General features: G+C 39.1%; 1 protein-coding gene across 1 annotated transcript in view; it reads left to right on the forward strand.

Moving 5' to 3' along the window:
- The window catches only part of CALCR (calcitonin receptor), a 59945-nt gene extending 40083 nt beyond the window's left edge, over positions 1-19862 (forward strand). The window contains exons 8-12 of the mRNA XM_072784768.1: positions 3901-3961; positions 4046-4112; positions 6469-6687; positions 7378-7419; positions 17865-19862. Coding sequence (XP_072640869.1) covers positions 3901-3961; positions 4046-4112; positions 6469-6687; positions 7378-7419; positions 17865-18104 — 629 coding nt within the window. The 3' untranslated portion in view covers positions 18105-19862. The remainder of the gene's footprint in view (positions 1-3900; positions 3962-4045; positions 4113-6468; positions 6688-7377; positions 7420-17864) is intronic.
- The last annotated feature ends 1628 nt before the right edge of the window (positions 19863-21490 follow it).

Below are 21490 nucleotides of genomic sequence, written 5' to 3' on the forward strand. Positions count from 1 at the left end.
GAAGGGAACTAGGTAGGTAGTGAGGCTGGGAGATGGAAAAAGCTCTGGGACAAAAATGTATGCTGCTTTATCAAAATGTGAATCTCTCATACCAGAGGAGGATCTTGACTGTAGAGCGAAAGGCTTGCCATTATTCTCCACTGACGGGGTGACTTTGGCCCTTGGAGCAGAAGCTGTGGATTGCCCTCAATTAAGCCTCCTCTTTAATGCAGATTTTGCAGAGCCTCTGAAAATATTGAATGAGGAGACAAGATAATACAGGGGCTTTCTAAAAACTAAGACCTTTGTATTTAAACCCCTACTCAACAGGCATTGTCACCAACTGTATGGAAATATGTCTGGGAAGTCATGTAAGTGACCTAAAGTCTTCCACAGTCTACACCAGGACTGGCCCTATGCAATATCTGTTCCATATATAACAACTATATATGGATGTTAACGAAACACATGACCCAAAGCCAATAGGACAATCTATAATAGTGGGTTAGTGCAGCAAATATTTGGGGTGTGTCATCGATGAACTCATGATGCTGTGTCTCTTTGGTTGCAATTAGCAGAGAACAAGATTTTCTAATTTAAATAAAAAGAGAGAAATTATCAAAATCTAGACTATCTCATGGAAGTCAAGGGCTGAAACAGCTCTAAGGCTACTACAGGGCTGTACCCTGGGACTAGAAAGGTGGGAGCACTCTTCCTCTGTCTTTTGTCTCTGTCTTGTTTTTGTTTTCTCTTCTACATATCTGTTTTAACCCTTCTTTTTCTCTACAGACCATAGATCACAGGGTCTCTGCTCCCCAAATCCTAATGGTCAATGCAAGCTACCCTAAATTTTCCTGAGCTCACATTTTTCTTTTCAAGGTGCACGGAAACACTAGATGCTTGTCTTTAAGTCCCAATTCTAAATAGCCAGGACAAGAGAATCTGTTTGGTCTAACTGAAGTCAGGGGGCCAGCCATGGTTCAGTGAATCATGGCCAAGGACTTTGAGAGGGATATTATCACTTAGTGCAAACATGTCTGGAGATGGATGACCCATCTAGAAAAAAAATGGGAGAGGGGTCTGAACTAGACTGCTCCTCTAGAATACACTCCAAACCACCTCACCACTATTCCCCCTTGGTCCCCTCATTCTGTTACCTTAACCATCCAGCAAGTTTAGAAAGCAGGCTTGTAACTATCCTGCCAATTTCACATCCAGTGCTAGGTTCCTTTGCTCTTCCCTGTCCTCAATCAGGTCAGAATACAAAGATCAAAATGGCCTTTTATTATTTTTTTCTTTTAGCTGCAGCCTTCCACAAGAGGCTGATCTTACCTTTCCCTGACCTTTTCAGCCTCATACACACCTTGTCAGAGATTTCTAGCCTTCCAAAGCTAATCATACCAGGAGTCAACTGAATACAGTTTCATGTCCCTCAACAGTAATTCTGATTATCACAATGCTAATGATGGGTATTGGTCAGATGCCTTCCAACTGAGGACCTAGAAATAACATCCCACCCCGTGATGTGACACACACACACACACACACACACACACACCGCATTTCTTACTGGTGTATTTTATTTGCTTCTCTTAAAAATTATGGCATATTTCTTACACTGGTTTTGACTATTCAAAAACATCTATCTGCCATACTCAGAAAATTTTCCATGGAATAAAAAAGGCTATAAATTTCTTCCTGCCTGTGACATTCAGCAAAGATGAGGGCACCCTGGAAGGAACAATTTATAACCACTCTTTCCATTCTGATGCATTGTGAATTAGTTATAGAACTTTTGCTATCATCATAGATAGTTCAATGAAGACATCTGCTTAACACGCAAAAATAATTCAAAGGGAAAAAAGGAACAAGATGTTTAGCTGTATCAAAAAGAAGGTAATAAAAATAAGGAAAAATATTTATGGGATACCTTAACCTTTCTTAATCAGAAAATACTTAAAACTTTATCAGAATGATTGAAGTGAGATCCCAAGGAACATTGCCCTCAGTAAGGTAAGTGGAATCATAAATTTAAAGGAGTGAGGATTTGCACTTCCCCCTAAATAGATGTTTGGAAAGACAGTCAACCAATACAGTCCTAAATGTAATTATTTTTAGCATGCCAAACCTAAATCTATCTTTCTCTACTTCTACGCACATAGGCATGTGCATATGTACATGTGCATGCCCCAAAATTCTACTAAACTCTTTACCATCTCTGAGAACAAAATTGAGAAACAATCATGATGATGTATTTTTTTAAGATTTTAATTTATTCTTTTAAGAGAGAGCATGCGCACAAGCAGGGGGAGAGGCAGAGGGAGAAGGAAAAGCAGACTCCCTGCTGCACTGGGAGCCCAACATGGGACTCAATCCCAGGGTTCTGGTATCATGACCTGAATGGAAAGCAGATGCTTAGCCATCTGAGCCATGCAGGCACCCCACAATGATGCATTTTAAACCAATAGTTCTGTCTTAGCATTTTAGGCAAGCATGATCTTTGGATGGAAAGAAAACAAGTAAAAGTACAACTGAAATAACTCCTCAAGAAAAATAGTGTCACAGGATCTTTAAAGAATGTAATGGAGCAGAGAAGAAGAAATTTCCACTGGATAATAGTTTTATTGTGCTTTTGAAATTATTTTCATACTTAAAAAGTATGATAGGTCCTAAATTTTACAGCGCCATGAAATAAGGCATAACCTGTGCTTTTAAAAGAGTCTGAAAGTGAGACAGCAGAAGATTTAGCCCAAGAAAGCTACTTCCTAAGACCTACCTTTGTTTGCAGGTGATGTACATTCCATCCATTCATTTCAGCTGTGAATACTATTACCCACTCCGGGATCTGGAACAGATCCTAAAAATTATGAGACATTATGAACATCACCCTCTGGGAAAAAAAAGTATCTAGCAGTGCAATTCTCCCCAACAAAATAAAAGAATCTTCTTCTGGTAGTTGTTCCCTTACAAATCTGCACGGAGCCACTTACTAGTTGACTTCTCTCAAATTGAAGCAACTTCAAATAGTGAAGTTTAGTTCTCAGAAAAAATCATGTATTTTACAACCCTCTCCAGATTGATTCTTTGCCTTGCTGATTCTCCTCTTGTTATAAATCAAAGAAGGAATGGACTTTTGCAACAAACACATAGAATGTAACTAGTCCCCCTTAAAAAAAAAAAAAAAAAAAAAGGAATCCTACCCTTACTAACCAGTGAAAGGAAGGGCTGTTATGGCTCTTGGAGCTTGGAGGATAGGAAGAAGAGGAAGGGGAAAACAAACTGCATAAAAAGAGGCTTCATGCCTAGAGCAAGGCAACGAGCACAGGAATTAGTAGATACAGGGTCTGTGCTCCTCTGTACATTAAGAAACACATCTTCCTCTCTATGAAATGATGAGGAGGGAGTGAGATCTTCATATATGCTCTTTCTAATTCTAAAATGTATGTTTCAGAATAAATCCAGAGAACAAATTTCCATTTCTAAAACCCAAGTGGGCAAATGATATGTTAGAACCTCTATGAATAAAATATAATTATGTTTTGGGTAAAGAGTCTAACTCAAAATACCCTCAGGTCAAGCATTTCATTACTGGCCCTATTAAATTAGATGTGGGGTCACTTCCCTCCATGATGACTCCACTAAAGTCCAGTTCACATGAAGTGAAGAGCTTTCTGGTCTCAACTAATAGTCATCTTGTCATCATCATCATCATCATCATCATCATCATCACCACAGACAGAATCAAGAGCATTTTTACTTGGTTTGACTAAAACTAGTTGGTGTAAAAATCAGGGAAGTATTTTGACAGAGATATTAAAATTTACCACTATTTTTGAAAATAAACTACCATTTTCCATGCAATCATAGTTGCAGCTTCTGCCCAAAAAATCAGGTGTGATTTCTGTTTTTTTACATTTTTAGGGTTCCCGCTGGTGCCAACCACTATCCATGCGATTACTAGGGCGCTGTACTTCAATGACAAGTAAGTATTTTGGTGGTTTTTAAGTGAACATATTTGCAAATAAAATGCACTTATATTTATGTCCCTTCCCTCTTTTTTTTTCAGCTGCTGGCTGAGTGTGGAAACCCATTTGCTGTACATCATCCATGGCCCCGTCATGGCAGCACTGGTGGTGAGAATTGCTTTTTATTTATTTTGCTGTTGTTGTTGAGAATTGCTTTTAAATCCATTATTAAGTGTTATCTCTTTGAGAAGATCTCTGTAAAGATGGCTCTGAGTAGCCTATGTATCATAACTTCAAAATTAGACTAATGTAATGGTAATTTATTAAGAGATAATCTGTAGCAATTCAATTTGAGGATCTTCAAATTAAAAAATAATTTTTATTTAATACAGTCGGGGAAGGGGCATAAGTTCATTTCTACACCCACCATAACTAAAATATAGCTTTCCTTAACCAATGCTATACCAAAATGCTCCTCATTAAAGGTAGAGATCAAGGGGCTGAAGAATGGTAAGAAGATGTTACTGCTAAAGAAAGTGAAAAACCACACAATCCCTCTGCCCCTTTTTCCCTGTTTTTTTTTTTTTTTTCCCCAAACAAAATGATCTTTCATTTCATCTTTGGTATGTGAGCTGTCGTCAGACCTGCCACTGAGCATGCACTTAAAAGTATTTCAGGCACTTCACATACATTGCCAGGCTGTTCCTAACAGCAGCACTTCAAAGGAGATACATCAGGACTACTTTTACTCACTGGGAAAACTAGACCCAAAAACACAAGAACTAACTCACCCCAAATTATGTGACTAGTGAAAAGTAGGGTAAAATATGACCATCTGCATCTATCTCCAAACTCTTTGTTTTTACCTAAGGTTTACTATGTGCTGGCCAGCATCACAACTATCACATTTAATATTTAGACATTATTTGGCCCACTAACCTCAAAGGTGGGTAGAAATGAGAAAAATAAAAACAATCTGAGTCATAAACCATGTTCTGCTCATGTTTGGAAGAAATAACCATTAGTAAGCAACCAACCCAAGTATATCATCCAGCCTGACTTCCCACTGCCCCAATCTCTCCAGAGTAAAGTCCATTTCTTTTGCTCTCCTCCAGAGCAGTGACAGACTTACCACCTGACTGTCCTCACCAGGACCCGCTGATGTGGGTCTTGAATATTGCCAATACCTCATAAGAGTTTAATAATTACTAAAGGTCTCTTTCCTTTCTTGAATTTTTTTGGGCAACAATGTTTCCTTCTATTCCAGGTAGAAAAATCATTCTAATCATTTAAAAATAAATCATCAATTAAATTTTAAAAACAACTCCGGTTTCAAAACGAATCTTCACAGCTGAAAATAGTTTGGGACGCACCAGAATGGCTAATATTAAAAAGTGTGACCATCCCAAGTGTTGGCAAGGGTAGAGAACAACTGGAATTCTCAACTAGAGCTGGAGGGAACATAAAATGAAGCCACCTCTTTGGAAGACAGTTTGGCAGCCTCTTACAAAGTTAAATATATGCTTGCCATGTCAACAGGCAATCTAATCCTGGGCACTTATTCAAGAGAAATTAAAACATATGTCCACACAAAGACTTGTATACAAATATTCATAGCATATTTATTCAGAATAGTCAAATTGTGGCAACCATGCCAATTTCCATCAACAATAGAATGAATAAACAAATACGGTGTGTTATCCATGTAAGGGAGTACTACTCAGCAATAAAAATGAATGACAAGCTAATATATACAACATGGATGAATTTCACAGATAATATGTCAAATCAAAGAAGCCAGACACAAAAGAGTATGTACTATGTAATTAGCGGTTGCTTGAGGTGGAGGAGAGAGGGTGGTTGACTGCAAAGGAACAGAAGAGAACTTTCTGGGGTAATGAAAATGCTCTTTGCTTATTTGGAGTGGTTGTTACAGAGACACATACATTTCTGTAAGCTTCTTGAATATAAACTTAAAATCTCCATTTTACCGAATGAGCCTTATACCTCAATGCAGTTATTTCCCTTAAAAAATGTTACAAAGAAGAAGGCTGGGTTATCTGTCTCCACTACATCAACTTTACAGATAACATTTTTTGGTCTGCATTTCACTTTCAGTGATGTAGTCCTGCCTAAGAGGAATAATCCTTGTAATGAAATGACCAGAAAGCAAGGTCTAAAAGTGTCATTTATGACTCTCCTTTGTAAAAATCATAAAAATCAAAGAATAAACCGCTCTCATTAGAATTGCACCTAATCTATTTACCGCTACAGGAAAAAAAAATATTTTATCATTTGGACAAAAAAAAAAAAAAGGAAATGTGAATTCAGGTCTGACAAGAGTCTTTGGTTATATGGATGCACCTGGCAATGCTGGGAGAATTACACCACCTGACAGGTCATCTCTCTTGACCTGCAGAGGTGACATCCACTCCCAGAACTAGACTAACAAGAACTGAGGAAAGCGGGCGTCCTTAAGTCATTCCCACCTGGATGATTCCCTCATAAGCTCATGTCTTTGCAGGTCAATTTCTTCTTCCTGCTCAACATCGTCCGCGTGCTCGTGAGCAAAATGAGGGAAACCCAGGAAGCCGAATCCCACATGTACCTGAAGGCGGTGAGGGCCACTCTGATCCTGGTGCCCCTGCTGGGGATCCAGTTTGTCGTCTTTCCCTGGAGGCCTTCGAACAAGATGCTTGGGAAGATATACGATTACCTGATGCACTCTCTGATTCATTTCCAGGTAAATAAACCAGAGGTTTATTTATTCAACTACTTACTCAGCAGGTTAATGTAGGGTGAGCCATTTTCTAAGGCTCATCTGTGATTAGAGGGTAGATGTAACCTGGAAAGGTCTCCTTCTCACTGCCAGTTCCCCTCCCCCCTCTTTTTTGAATTTCAAAACTGGGGAAGGAAACGAAGGGAATATGAACGTTGAGAACACATCTTTCTGAGGACAAATATTTGACCGAGGATGGACCCACAGCACAGTCCTGATTACTGGGGACAGAACTTCTATTCCCACTGTCCTTTCGATTTTTCCCTCCCCTCTCCAGGATTTTGAGGGCCACATTTTCCCTTCATTAAGGGGAGTTTTGAAGATCAACATAACCAATGCCAATCAGTTTCCCAACCTGGATTGCTATCATCATAGTCATAAATGCCATGAAAACACAGGGCAGAGAAGCAGATGTTTCTATCAGTATGAAATGCCTCCACTGGACCCCAAGCTGGAAGCCATATCCATCTTAAACTAGAATATTCTTGTAGTGAAGCACTGAATATGAGTGCACTAGTAATTGTCTTTCATCGAGCTTTGACTTGCTATTGCAATAGTGACATGTTCCTCTCTAGGCTGTCTATTTATATAGATTCCTAAACAATATAATGCACACAAAAATAACTTCAATTCTCTTTTTCCTCCTCTCTTTAGGGATTCTTCGTCGCCGTGATTTACTGCTTCTGCAACAATGAGGTAGGCATGCATTTCACATAACACCATCACTCATTGATACAAAGCCAAAACTTTACAGTTCCCAAAGTGCCTCTGTGTACACTTCATTTGCTCTTACTTCTGCAGTTGACCTCACAGGGTTTCATGACATGCAGGATCATGTATTTTTTTCACTATTTCAAGCTGAATCGTATCCAGTCAATGGGACGATTGTTTCTGTGGTACGATTGCAGATGTTATCCACACAGGCAGCTAAATTCTGATTTCCTTGGATGGCATGTTAAGCTGGTCAGTTCCTTGAGCAGCAACAGTGAAAGCTGTTCTGGAAGTCATGCTGTCATCTCTTTGGAAGACCCACTCCTCACCAGGGCAGAGCCAATATCCAGCCAGTATGAACTGGTTCACTGCTTTCTTTCCCTGGTGTCATACCACTTATTCAACATTTTGAAAATCCCCCTGAAGTTAAGAACCAAAAAGGATTCTCAAATAATTAATGTATTATCTGAATATTTAGATCAGTAAAATCTAGGGATCCATACGGCCAGTATTGTCAGGGTGTTTTAGCCAGAGTTCCATTTCTTCTTATGGAAACTTCTTGCCTAAGACCCCAACTGTAAAGCATAAAAATGGAGCTGCTTACTGTTGCTGGGAATGCAAACTGGTACAGCCCCTATGGAAAACAGTATGGAGGCTCCTTGGAAAATTAAAAATAGAAATATCATATGATCTAGTAATTCTACTACTAGAAATTAACCGAAAGAAAATGAAAATACTAATTCAAAGAGATATATGCACTCCTATGTGTATAGCAACTAGCTAAGATGTGGAAGCAACCAAAGTGTGTCCACTAATGGATGGATGGATAAAGAAGATCTGGTATATTCATACAATGGAATATTATTCAGCCATAAAAAATGAAATCTTACCATTTGTAACATACATGTTAATTATACTTGAATTAAAAAAACAAGTGGGGCTGTTTAAATTTGTACCAAAGAATATCCAGGGCTTCAAGAAACATGGTTGAAAATCCCTCATTTTTCAGGTGAGAAATCTATACTCCAGAAGAACATATGACTTGCACAATGTCACAATCATAGTTATATAACCAGGACTAGAATCCAAATTTCCTGATTCTTAATTAAATGAACTAAATCTTCCACTGCACCATAATATATCTATGATTCCTTCCTGGAGCTTTGTAAGTATACATACTCTAGTTATATGCCATATAAATTGTAATGTACAATTACTTTTTATAATTTTACATTGATTCCTCTTAAGAATAATTCTTTTTATTTATTTGAGAGAAAAGGATTCGGGGTGGGGGCAGGGGGAACTGAACAGGGAACCTGACTCAGGGCTCAGTCCCAGGGTCATAATCTGAGCTGAAGGCAGACACTTAACCAATTGAGCCACCCAGGTGCCCCTTAAGAATAATTCTATAACAAGGAAAATAACATTTGGTTAAGACATCAACAAACATTTTATTTTCCTGTTATAATTAAAAAGGTTTTCTAACCAGAATTAATTGATATTCAATTGATTCTCTGTTCTTTATTTCTTCAGTTAAACAGTGAGCACCTATAATATTTTGTTCTATAACCTGTTACTTATCTCCCACCTTGACATTGCATTGCAAGATTTCTGTCATTCTCCTTCTCCTTTATAATTTTATCCCTCCCTTCATCCATTCATCCATAAACTCATCCATAAACTCATTCCTTCATTCAGCAGAAATATATTGTGCATTCACTAGCACTAGGGCATAGACTGAAGGCCTGGGACAGAAATGAAAAGACATCCTTCTGCTGTCAGCTGTTAGTGTCTCTTTGGGGTTTTTTTGTTTGTTTGTTTTAAGATCAGCAAACACCAATAAATATAGGGCTTAGGGCATCCTGTCTGCATATCCATTTCCGTGAACATGTATCTCTCTCTTTTGGGTTGTTTCAGGTGCCACACAAATAGATGTTTCCACCTAAAGCAATATCTATATAGGGCTAATATAAAAATCAGTTTCAGGAGGGGCATACCTTGAAAACATGGGAGGACCGCATGCATTTGCAAAAATACCTCAGCACTTACTGTGTTTTAACCATGAGGCTGTCTTCGAAGTGTCAGGCACAGAAAGCAAGCCAGGAAGTACTCCTAACAATTGAATGTTTCGCGTTCATTTGAGTATGTTATCTCTGCTTTTCGAAGTAAAGAAACCATCTCCATTTTAATTAAGATTCTGTTACGGGGGGAAGCTACAAGTGTGACATTTCTAATAAACTAGAAATTGCATACTGTGCCAAATGTCACATCACAGCCCCATGCATTTGAGGCATGTGGCTCTCTGCTGGGCCTCCTGTGAGTCCCTGGCTTACCCCGTAAGCCAGCAGGGCACTCGCACCTGCAGGAGGTTCCTGCAGCTGCAGCTGCGGCAGAGCTGTGACTGGGCTGTGCCCAGCAGCACACTGAGTTTTAGCAGAGATCTAGGAGGCCGTGATGTCAGTTAGACAGTGAAGATGAAGTTTTCATTTTTATTTTTTATCTGTTTGTTTTCAGTGATTCTTATTGTGGAAATGGGTCACATAGTGGACAGATAGACTAGAAGCAGGGAAGAAATTTGGAGAATTACAGCAGAAGGAACCAGGAAGCCACAATGAGAGGATGTTTAGGGATCACATAGTTCCTACAAATCTTCCAAGAGTGTGAACACTGGAAGCCTTTCAGTAAATTATTAAGTATCTAAAGGACTTCAAAAAGATGGTGACAGCTAGAAAGATGCCGAGTGTTTCCAAGCCACAGCTTAAAACTTGAGCGAGCACCACAACACCATGCATGTTCTCCCTATTTCATGTTTCCTGCTATTGTCCATGCATTGTGGATAAGATAAAATCATTTGTAGACCAAAGGAGCATGACCAGAAGGATCTCAAGTTAACAGTAACAGATTGGAGTGCATGGAAACTACAACTATTTTTCTTCATTGTAACTTATCTTGCTTTAAAGAGCCCATCCCACCAGATTCTAAGAGACAGCAGTCTCTTTCTAGAAAATATTTAGTTCCAAAGCCTTTGTCCAGATGTGCGGCTGGTAGCCCCTTTGGGAACCCAAGGTGGCTCCCCTCTCTTCTGAGGACCCCAGAGATCCTTTTACTGTGTAGCCTCCTTGACCAGGCCCCTGCCCTATCCTTTAAAAAAAAAAAAGATTTTTTTTTTTTTTTTAAAAAAAAAAAGATTTTATTTATTCATTCATGAGAGAAACAGAGAGAGAGAGAGGCAGAGACACAGGCAGAGGGATAAGCAGGCTCCATGCAGGGAGCCCGACGTGGGACTCGATCCTGGGACTCCAGGATCATACCCCAGGCCAAAGGCAGGCACTAAACCACTGAGCCACCCAGAGATCCCAACCCCCCGCCCTATCCTTTTTTTTTTAAGATTTTATTTATTTATCCGTGAAAAACAGAGAGAGAGAGACAGAGACAGAGGCAGAGGGAGAAGCAGGCTCCCTGCAGGGAGCCCGATCCCAGGACTCGATTCCAGGACTCCAGGATCATGCCCTGGGCTGAAGGCAGATGTTTTAACTGCTGAGCTACCCAGGCATCCCACCCTATGTCCAGATAGCTAATGCTATGCACCAGTTCTCTCTTCCAAGCCACCCAAGGAGCCTGGGAGTCACCCTCCTTTCTTCACACTGTGAATCTCTCTTTAACCCATGTCATAGCCATTCCCACTCCACTACTCAGGCACCAAGTTGGTTATGATTCCAAGCCAAATGTGTGACTTCTTTGTATGGCTTATCAATTTCTAGACCTGTACTCTCTGAATCAAAAAAGACTTGCTATACTGAGGTGTTTCTATTACTACTGCCTTCTTTCTTCTCTCCACTTCCCCAGGTATTTCCACCATGAAGGGGAGATGCAAGGTCATTGGTCTCTGTATCTCTCTCTTCTCTTCCTCTTAGGATTGGAAGGATTTTGTAGTCACCACTTCTCCTTCCTCTTTGCAGGGGGACTCTCCTTATGCCATATCCTGCATGTTCTCTATACTATACTATACTATACTATACTATAGTTTTTAGTTTTAGTAAAATCCTATTTTCAGAGTAGTATGGTTTTCACTTCATATGCAAAGATAAGCTTTTCTATTAAGAAATTCTTTCTCTTATTCAATAAAACCTGGTTTTTGCAGCTGTTGTTTTTCTAGAGGGTCAAGAATGTCAGCTTTGAGACTTAAAGCTAAGCAATAATTTGTTCTACACCTATATTCTCAAACTTAGGTGCTTCTCAGGATCACCTGGAAAGTTTGTTAAAACGAGAGTGCTTGGCCCCTACCAGAAGAGTTTCCTATTCAGTAGGACAGGGATGGGGCCTGAAAATTTGGATTTCTAAGAGGTTTCCAGCTGATGATGCTGCTGCTGATCAGAGAACACACTTTGAGAACCTACTCTAGACAAAATCTAATTTGTTCTTCAAGCAATGAATGACCTTGGCTTAATGAATGAGGGAGTTGCAGGGGAATTTTATTTAGGAAATACAATAAATATTTTCAAAAATATTAACCTTATTGTAGATGGTATTTATCAATTGTTGTCTTCTAAAACAGGAAAGCTTCTACAAACACAGGAGAGTGGATAGTAAAAGGGAATTAGAAAGTCTTGATCTTACAATCATGAAGTACCCAATTACCTCCAACTGTAGAGCATGTAAACTCTTGTAAGATAAAGACCAGTAAAGACAATGCTCCAAAAGGGTGAAAAACATATCAGTAACTTTATAAATAATATTCAGAAGTATCCCGTTCAGTATCTAATAGGGATCCAGTTTCAAAAAGTCATATAAAAGCATTTAAAGCATACTTCCTAGTGTTTTTAAAACTCATAATTTTTCATCTTACATTTAGATTGCAGCAGGTCTGTTGAGTTATGACATCAGCAAGTGAAGGTATGAGGGAGCAGATCTAAAAATCTTGGTATGTGTTCAATCAAAACTCCTGGAGATAAATCCCACCTTCCATTCAGCTGTACTGCTGGTGCTTGTACTGAACTTCAGGAAAACAAAGGCCAAAGATAAAAGCATTCAAGTCTAACCATGGATATTCCGGTCTGATTTTCTTTTACACAAATGTAGAAACTGAGGCCCAAATATATCAACCTTATATAGATGGTTAATAATACAGCCAGGTGTAAATTATGTCTTCAAACCATCAGACCAGGGCTCTATTTTTAAAGTTGGCAATAAATAAATTGATATAATTAGGGAAAATGTAAAGTGATCTGTGTTAATTGCTTTTATAATGAGTGATGAATCTATATAATTCAAAAACTTTGTATGTTATATTTATCACATTGGAAACTCCTAACATTTCTGATGCTTTTCAAGAGCAATGAAAAGTCTTCCTGGTTTGTTTGTTTGTTTGTTTGTTTGTTTTCAAACAGATTCATTGCCCTTATTCTTGTGATCAAAGCAGCATCAAGCTCAACCTGTGGTATTGTAGGAGATAATTGCCCTATTAAACTATAATTATTCAAGTGTCTTTTACATCCTGCTAAGGGCCTATTCTTATGTGGTTTACAAATTGAAGCAGATTGCCATCTCCACACAAAAGAATAGATTATAATTCAGGAATGCAATTATAGAACTATGAACATTTCTGTAATAATAATATTAAAAACATAAAATAGGCCTCAAATCCTTTGGCCTCCTGCTAGGCAGGGTACTTCATTAATATGCATAGATACTCCAATGGGGATTATTTTGAAAGAACAGGTGAAGAGAAACAAAGACTGCTTTGTTTTGTTTTTTGTTTTTTTGTTTTTTTGTTTTTTTGTTTTTTTGGTTTTCTTTGGTCTGCTGGGCACTTTTACAAAGTCACTCTAAACTTATACTGTGTACTTTGGATACCTCTAAATATCTGTGTAAATTTTATCTATAAAGACAGTGTTGGTATTTGAGAGATGCTGAATCCACGGAAACTATCAATTCCCTTTGTGTGGAGATATCGCTTTTCCAAAAATATGCTGAAGCAGTATATTTCCTAATTCCTCAACTGGGCATTTTATGGTTCCTAGATTATAAACCTGGTATTTAAAGCATTTAAAGACCTATATTTAATAGACAATACAACCCAAATAAAACCATGCCATCTCTTGGGTAGTCCCGACAGAAAAATATCTTGTACAGAAATCCAAAGGAAATCCAGGAAGTAGCAAGCTTGGGCAATAGAGCACTCTTTGGAGACCTAGTTTGGAATGTATGAGATCAGAAACTATGTGTGTCATTGAGAGGTCTTTTTATTTTCTTAGCACCACCACCCCCCAAAAAAGAATATGACAGAAGAGTTTCATTTTAGTCTGAAGACTTGAGGTCAACATCCTGCCATAATAACAGTACAATAATAGCAATAATAACAGTAGTCTCCCTGTATGGTACTTTAAAACTTAGATGCCACTTTGATATGTATTGTCACAATTTAATCCTTCAAACAGAAAGTGAGGTAGAAGAGTTGTATTAAAGAAAGGAATCTCAGAGAGGTTAACAGTCCTAACCAAGATTACAAGGCTAATGTGGGCAGAGTGAGTTCCTTGACCCAAAGTTCAGTCCTTTCTTTCCTGGCATCGAATGAGACCTGGTGAAATGATCCTATTGGTGGAAAATTAACAGAAAGGTGGTATGATGTTACCCACTGACAGTCTTCCTTTCCTATCCAGCTGGTTGCCTGTACAATGTAACAAGTGCCTGCTTCTGATCCTTTCCAAAAGTAGGAGTTCATTGGAGTTCAAGAGCAGTTCCCCAAAACACTTACCATGGCATGAGAGAAGACCTAGTAACAGTTGTAGATGATCTAACATCCAATGGCTTACACTTCACCTCAGCAAGGAATTCAGGTTCTCAAAAAACAGTGATTCTAGGTCTCATGTCAAAACCCAGTGTTTCCTGTTTGCATGAAAGAAAATTTCAATTTCTCCATTAGGTTTGTTCTAGATGCTTTCAGTTCCCCACCCTAGGACCACTGGATACCAATGCACTAATTTTGGTCATTAGTGATCACTTTCTTGGCTGAAAGAGCTATGAATTCATTCTAGAATGGATGTTGACAATCAGTCAACAAGTATTTGTTGAATAACTAACTGCTATATGCCAAACAGCATGACATGTTCTGGGAATATAAAAAGAACAAGACATGGTTCCTGCTTTTAAGGATTTCAATGTAATAAGAGGAATAATGAACATACATAACTGCAACAAGTGCACAGTAAAGAGACTCCTGACTCTGGATCAGGGGGTCAAGAAAAGATTCCTGGGGAAACAGAGTTGAGTCCTGAAAAACAAGTTTTGGCCACAGTGAAGGGTGAGAGAGGGACATTTCGGTCAGGGGGAGCAGTGTGAGCAGACGAGCCTGATGGAAAGAAACAATATAGCTGGTGGAGAGAGACCAGCAGCTTGTTAATTTTGGAGAATTCAGGTCAAGGCAATAAGTGGCTTAAAACCACTTTGGCAGAGGATTGGCCAACTCAGGCAAAAGCAGTAGGATTATGGGAATCTTCCACCCCCGCCACTGACAGCAGCTCTGTGCCTAGTGTCTAAGTGCTCTTACAGGACCCAAATCCCTTCTATGTGTGCCTGGCCTAGTGGCTGAAATGGAGGCATTTTTGGTAAGTAGCTCAAGGACAAAACCATCAGACCAAGATTTCAGGTCACTTTTGGGTGTGGACTGAACCCCTTCTGAAGAGAATAACCCAGATCAAGTTCAGCCCATTTGGAGTATGTCACCCGACTACTGTTTTGAACGGCAATAGCTGAGTCCAGGAAGCCAATGTGTGTAAAGGAGCACAGTGTTTCAAGTCGAGAGAATAAATGGGCCTAATCTTTCAGACTTTGTCTTCTCTTTGTGTCTTGATCTCTAGACAGAAATGTCTCAGAGGGTTAACAAATTAGTCAATGCTCAGTTATTCAGCACCTAATGTAGATAAACTGTCCTAATTGCTTTTCTTTTTTACTGTTTCATTCTTCCTCATTTCTGCCTCTTCCATTCCTCCAATCCATCCTGTCCTCTCTAGCTGTATTACAGCTTCTATTTGTACCTCTTCTACTAATGTGCTTAGAAAACCATAGGAGGGAAACACTTCCATGAATCAATTTCCAACCAGTAAATAGCCCTAATAAGAACTAGACCAGATAGCCTGCAGGTGCTGGATTATCATAAGGGAGATACTTGACTCTCTCAAATCCAGCCACCTTGACTGGAAGATCCTTGGAGGGGAGTCAGCATGGGGAGAGAATCACAGAAAAAGTAGGGATGCACCAGCATAGCATACTAGGTGATTTAAATAACCTCAGTAAATCTTACTCATAACTCTGAATTAGTGTCATCATCTCCTTTTTACAAAGGAGAAAAGTCTAAGAAAGAAAAAGGAGGGAAAAAACCACGTAGCAAACAAACTGGGACTCAACCGCAAACAGCACAGTCTTTGGAGCATATGTGTAAACACTTAATGCCTATGCAATGACCACAAGAAACAAATCATTTCTCAATTTAGTTCTAAACTTAATGATGAGCTCTCTACAGTGTATGCTGTGGCCAAGCGGCATGGTCAGGAGTCATGGGCTTCACCTGGCCTTGTGGTCCCACCACATTTCCAATTGTCAGACCCTGGACACATTGCATAACCTTTGCCCCTCTTTGTAAAGTGAAGGAAACAGTAGTAGTGCCTTCTCAGAGGGCTGTTGTAAGGATTATATAAGTTCATACTAATCAAGAGCTTGGAAAATGGCACATGGTAAGCCCTCAATAAAATACCAGCTACAGCTACAGCTACAGCTTTTCATCCCATCTGTGGTCCTCTGTACATCTTTTATCAATGCAAGGTTCAGCTGCATGGCACATAGCTTGACCATGGCACTTAAAATATTGGTCTTTGTCTTTCTGAAATAAAATCAGATGGATACTGCTCTGCACTCATGCACTCATCACCTCCAAAAAAACCAAAAACACAAAACAAGAGTCTGTTGCCTCAGTAATTCCAAATGGTCAGCTTACCAGTATTCCAAATTATCAGATTCCCAAATTCCTCTGATTGCCACTTGCCATCTTGAACTTGACAGCTCCTCTGCTGTATGAAGAGGAACCTCTCCAGTTACAAGTTTCATACCCTCTTGTCTTCAGTGAATCATTTGACTCTTTTGCCTTTTTCTGAGTAAAATATTTAAAATGATATGACAAATACTAATAGTCATTTGGAAAAAATTGTTCTGCTATGATACACAGAAAATGTATTTGCCAGAGAAATTATTCAGTCTTCTATCATGCATATTGCTTTATAACATTAATAGGCTGTGCTATCATTTATACCTTCTTTTCCATTCATGCAAACATGGCTCTTCACAGCCAACGTGTTACATGCTTTATCTCATGTCCTACTGTTTCCCAATTCCCCCTCCTATGCCCCCCTTAATGGTTGGATCTTATATTCAAGTTTGGTAGCAAAATAACTGAAGATGTATTAATAAACTGATGCAAAGATTTTACATAACAGCTTGTCTCATGCACTGAGCAACAGAAACTCAGACACGTAGAGCAGATATTGTAGCAATACAATTTTATTTTATTTTAAAATACAAGATTTTAGTCTTGTTCAGCTATAGAGAAAAGCAAGAAGTTAGGAGACGGCAGGGAAAATGAACTTAACAACTAAATTGAATTCAGTTCTGAAGAAAGCAAAGCTAGACAAGCAGCATTACTGTCTGTACAGGTTCTCCTCCACTGTGGTCATCGCCGTTTCCGTATTTAGAGCTTCCCAGCGTTAGCATCTTCTCCTTCTCCTGTGTTCAGTAGAGAGTTCATCATATTTAGAAAGCAGTTCTGGTAAGTTTGTTTACATATTAGAAGTTTTTCCATAGGAAAGGATGGAAATTTTATTCCTAAAAGCATGGCACTCCTTTAACCAGAGTTCTATCTGGCACACCCCTACCTCAAGCCTAGTTGAAGAAAGGAAAATCAGCAGTACGATGCCCTGATCTCAAGACTCAGGGCTGTGCTTTGGGTTACTTTTTTTTTATTTTTCTTCATGACCAGTAATGTGTAGGTTTAGATGAAAGCTTCTGCCTTGTTGGAGATGGTAGCCGATCAAAAACTTTTTTCAAAATCTTTTCCTCTGATATGACATGTAGACCATATGTGGGTCTAAAACCAAGTCACATTTCATTAATTGGACATAAAGAGGTAAAGAAGAGACTTTTACTCAAAGGAGGAAATGCCCTTGCCAGTGGTGGCTGAGGCAAGCATCTCGTTTCTCCGATTTGCCAATTCTCCCAAAATGGTACGTTCCTTCCCCGGAGCGGATGTACTGCGAGGTCCTTTGGCTCAGAATTGCGACTCGACCTCTTTCAACCTCGGATAAGCCCCAAGCGCTGCGTCCATAAGCTTGGCTTGGGTCGTTTCTGACACTGATGACAGAACAAGGTTCCCTTTTGTCTTCCAGGTGCAAACCACTGTGAAGCGTCAGTGGGCCCAGTTTAAAACCCAGTGGGACCAGCGCTGGGGGCGACCGAACCCCCGGCGCTCCGCGGCCAGTGCCGCCGCCGCCGCCGCCGCCGAAGCCGGGGACATCCCGGTTTACATCTGCCATCAGGAGCCGAGGAACGAAGCCGCCAACAACCTGGGCGAGGAGGGTGCCGAGGTCATCGCTCTGGAAATCATCGAGCAAGAGTCATCCGCTTGAATGTGAAGCTAATGCAGCATCGTGATCACTGAGCCTTCATTTCCTGGGAGACAGACCGACCATGCGTTTAAAGTGATCCCCATCCTCCCAGGAGCTGAGCATATCATTTGTGAAGAATTATTAAGTGAATTTGTCCATAGTAAACCTGGAGAAAGTTATCCTTGGTACTATTGCTGTGGGAGACAGTCTAGGAATGGGGTCTCCCACTGCATCCCTTGTGAACTCCATCTTTCATCTGGGACTGAGATGCAGATGTCATAGTAATGCAAGCAAAGTATCCAAGAAAAACACAATTAAATTGACCTAGTTCAGAAACAGGGTGCTCCTTGTTAATCTTGAGCCATTTATAACTTTGAAAAATTAAAATCACGGTCACTATCTTTCTTTTTAACTCTAGACTTTGAATTAGAATATTTCTGTATTTGGCTATGGATCTGATTTTTAATTTTTTTATTTCAATCAATTCCGATATTACTCAGATGTTTTACCATCCACACAATGTAAACCACACAAATTATATGACCTCTGCAAGACCAAGTGGCTTTGACAGGAATGAAATTTTGTCTTTGAATGAAAAAAGAAATTTAGAGTCAATTTGCTCAAAACATTAGATGGGCCAATTTGTTAATTGGTTTGTTAGTATCATGTGCTCAGTGTGGCTTTGGATAGTCCTGTCAACTGAAAAGGCCCCATCAGCTGTGAAGAACTGGCCTGCATGCTGAATGTGCTCTAGTCACGGACATTTATACAAGGGGAGGTCACAAAGAATCCATCACTAAATTTTTCACAAAACTGCCAAAAATATAATTTCTAGTGGAAGAGAATATTCTCTTTAAAGAGAGTTTTCCACTTTCTTAAGCTCCAGGATTTATAAAGCAAATCACTCTAAGGTTTATAAAGCAGATTACCTCTTGCCCTTGGGTGCTATCTAGCAGTAAAAGATAAATTTGCTTAAGACTGGTAATTAAAAGACTCCATATAAATCCATTAACTGCCTTCTACCCAGCTTCAAAGCTTAACAAGATCTCCGTCTTTTCCAGGAAGATTCAGTAGGGCTAATGAGAAATCAGTTTGTAGTTGACCTCTTGTTTGCTGCTATTAGCAAAACAGGAGGAGGAAAAGTAACTGCTACAAGTTGAACCATCTACCAGTTCATTTCAAATAAAAGTAGAGGTTCTTATTAAAACCCAATACTATATCACCACGTCTCTCTTTACATCCTCAGTATAAAATCTTCAAACATCCCCGAATAAACCAGTTCTCATTACTGGCACCTGCAGTTCATTTGTGAATTTGCAAGAGTCATCAGAGTTACCATCATTTGATTCTGTGCTAAATGAGGAGATCCATTGAAACCCTCCAAATCTCAAGTCTCATCTATGTCGATGCCACTGCCTTTCAGAGGTGATGTAGTTGTGGAAAAACAAAAAGTTGATTTGTTCTGGTTACATATTTCGTGCACCCAAAGAAAATTATATTCCTTCAGTGAAAATGTATTTTGGATACTAAAGTGGTTTACATCTCCTTTACTGAATGTAAGGGAGGAATTGAAAAGAAGGTATTTTTCCAATCACAGTGTTTATGTAGTGGTGTTCCTATTTTCGTTTACAAACATGGAAAACAGAGTATTTGAGGCAGCTCTAGTACAAATGTGATAATATATTGCTAAATATTCTAGACATTATTGTGCTATTTTAGTAGGGGCTGACGAAACAACACAGCTTACCGTAGAATTATACATAGTGCCAAAATGATGTGAACTGCTTACGCTATGTATATGTATAAATTAATACAGAGTATGTTAAAAGCAAAAAGATGTATATGTGCATATTTTTCTAATGAAATATATTCTCATCTTTCATTCATTCATCTCGTCTCCTGCTCATTCCATGTTCATCTTTTCACTTCAGCCATGGGCAGCTAACATCCCATTTGGTTTGGGTAGCAGGAAGGGGAAAGATAATCCAAAAGTATAGGTTAGAAAACCATGTGCAAAAACATCAAGAATATTGTCTTTGTCAGTGTGATCATCTTTCATCTTCAACTAGACTATAAACTCCAAAGCACAGTTCTCATGCCCTTCATAATGCAAAAACCACACACAACTGTTGATCTCTATGGTGGAAGTTTGGGAAGCACAGCAAAGAAATCTAGGGCAAGGAGTATCACATCCTTTTATTGTTCTTAACTTTTTTTTTCTTTCATTATTCTTGGACAAGACTTGAACTGTCCAACATCACATCAGATCATTAGAATTGTTACAATCATTGATTTTTAATATAGTTTGGGAGAGAGACTAAGGCAGGATAAAAGGCGACTAATTAAATGTCATTAGAATGCATAAAGGCCACTATTGGAAAGATTTTCAGATCTGGAAAGCATGAAATGGAAGAAATGAGGATTAAATGAGAACTGTGATAGGCTAATAAAGGGGAACAGGAACAATTTGTAGTTTCTGCACACTATTCAACTATTGTCCTCGTGAGAGCTGGAGAACTTTTTCAGAAAAGACACATAAGGGCTACATCTTTCCCTTTATGTCCCAGGAGGCAATACAGATAGATATTATTACCCTTGTGATCTTGAAAAACAAAAGTTATTTTCCATCATACCATAAACCTGATTCTTCCAGAGGGCAACTTGAACTCAGATGGTCAGTTACCCGCTTGCTTTGATCCCTACTACAAAATGATCCAAAATAGACCTTTGAGTATGCATAGATATCATGGTTCTTAAAGAAGGAAAGGTGTTGAAAAAGAAATGACAGAAACACTATCGTTGTGGAGCTCCAACCTGGTCATTCATTCCTTCATTCATTATCATTGATTCAACAGACATTTCATACACCTTATTTAGCTCCACAACAAATATTTATGAGTTATCATGGCAAAGTTTCTTGGCAGTGATTGCTGCTTCTTTCCTGTGTCAATGGCACAAATCAAAACCTACGAAGTGAATCATTACCCTAAAACCATAACCATGATATCTTTGGAGTGGGAAAACAAAGGACCCACCCATGTGGTTGGAACTGGTAGCTGAATGTGAACCTTCCTTCTCATTAGTGCTGGGTAGGAAAGCTCAAGTTATAAGAAACATTCTCAGAACAAGATCTCTGCATAAGCACTTAGCAAGGACTCATTTTCATAAGAACAAGGTCTAAAACAGTGATTCTGTTTTAGAATTCATGGGCTAGGTTACCCGCAACTGATTATTGGGGAAGTTAACACTATAGAGTTTAAAATAAGGTTATAGATGAAAAGGGGAGATCAGAAGCCATTTTTAGAAAAGCAATCAGGTAAATTCAGAAGGAAAGTCCATTTATTATTTTGAGAGGGGAGTCAAGATGCCTCACTCCTAGCTTAAGCTTACATAAAATTGATTTTTCT

Source organism: Canis lupus, chromosome 18, assembly GCF_048164855.1.
Source record: "Canis lupus baileyi chromosome 18, mCanLup2.hap1, whole genome shotgun sequence".
Taxonomy (NCBI): Eukaryota; Metazoa; Chordata; class Mammalia; order Carnivora; family Canidae; genus Canis; species Canis lupus.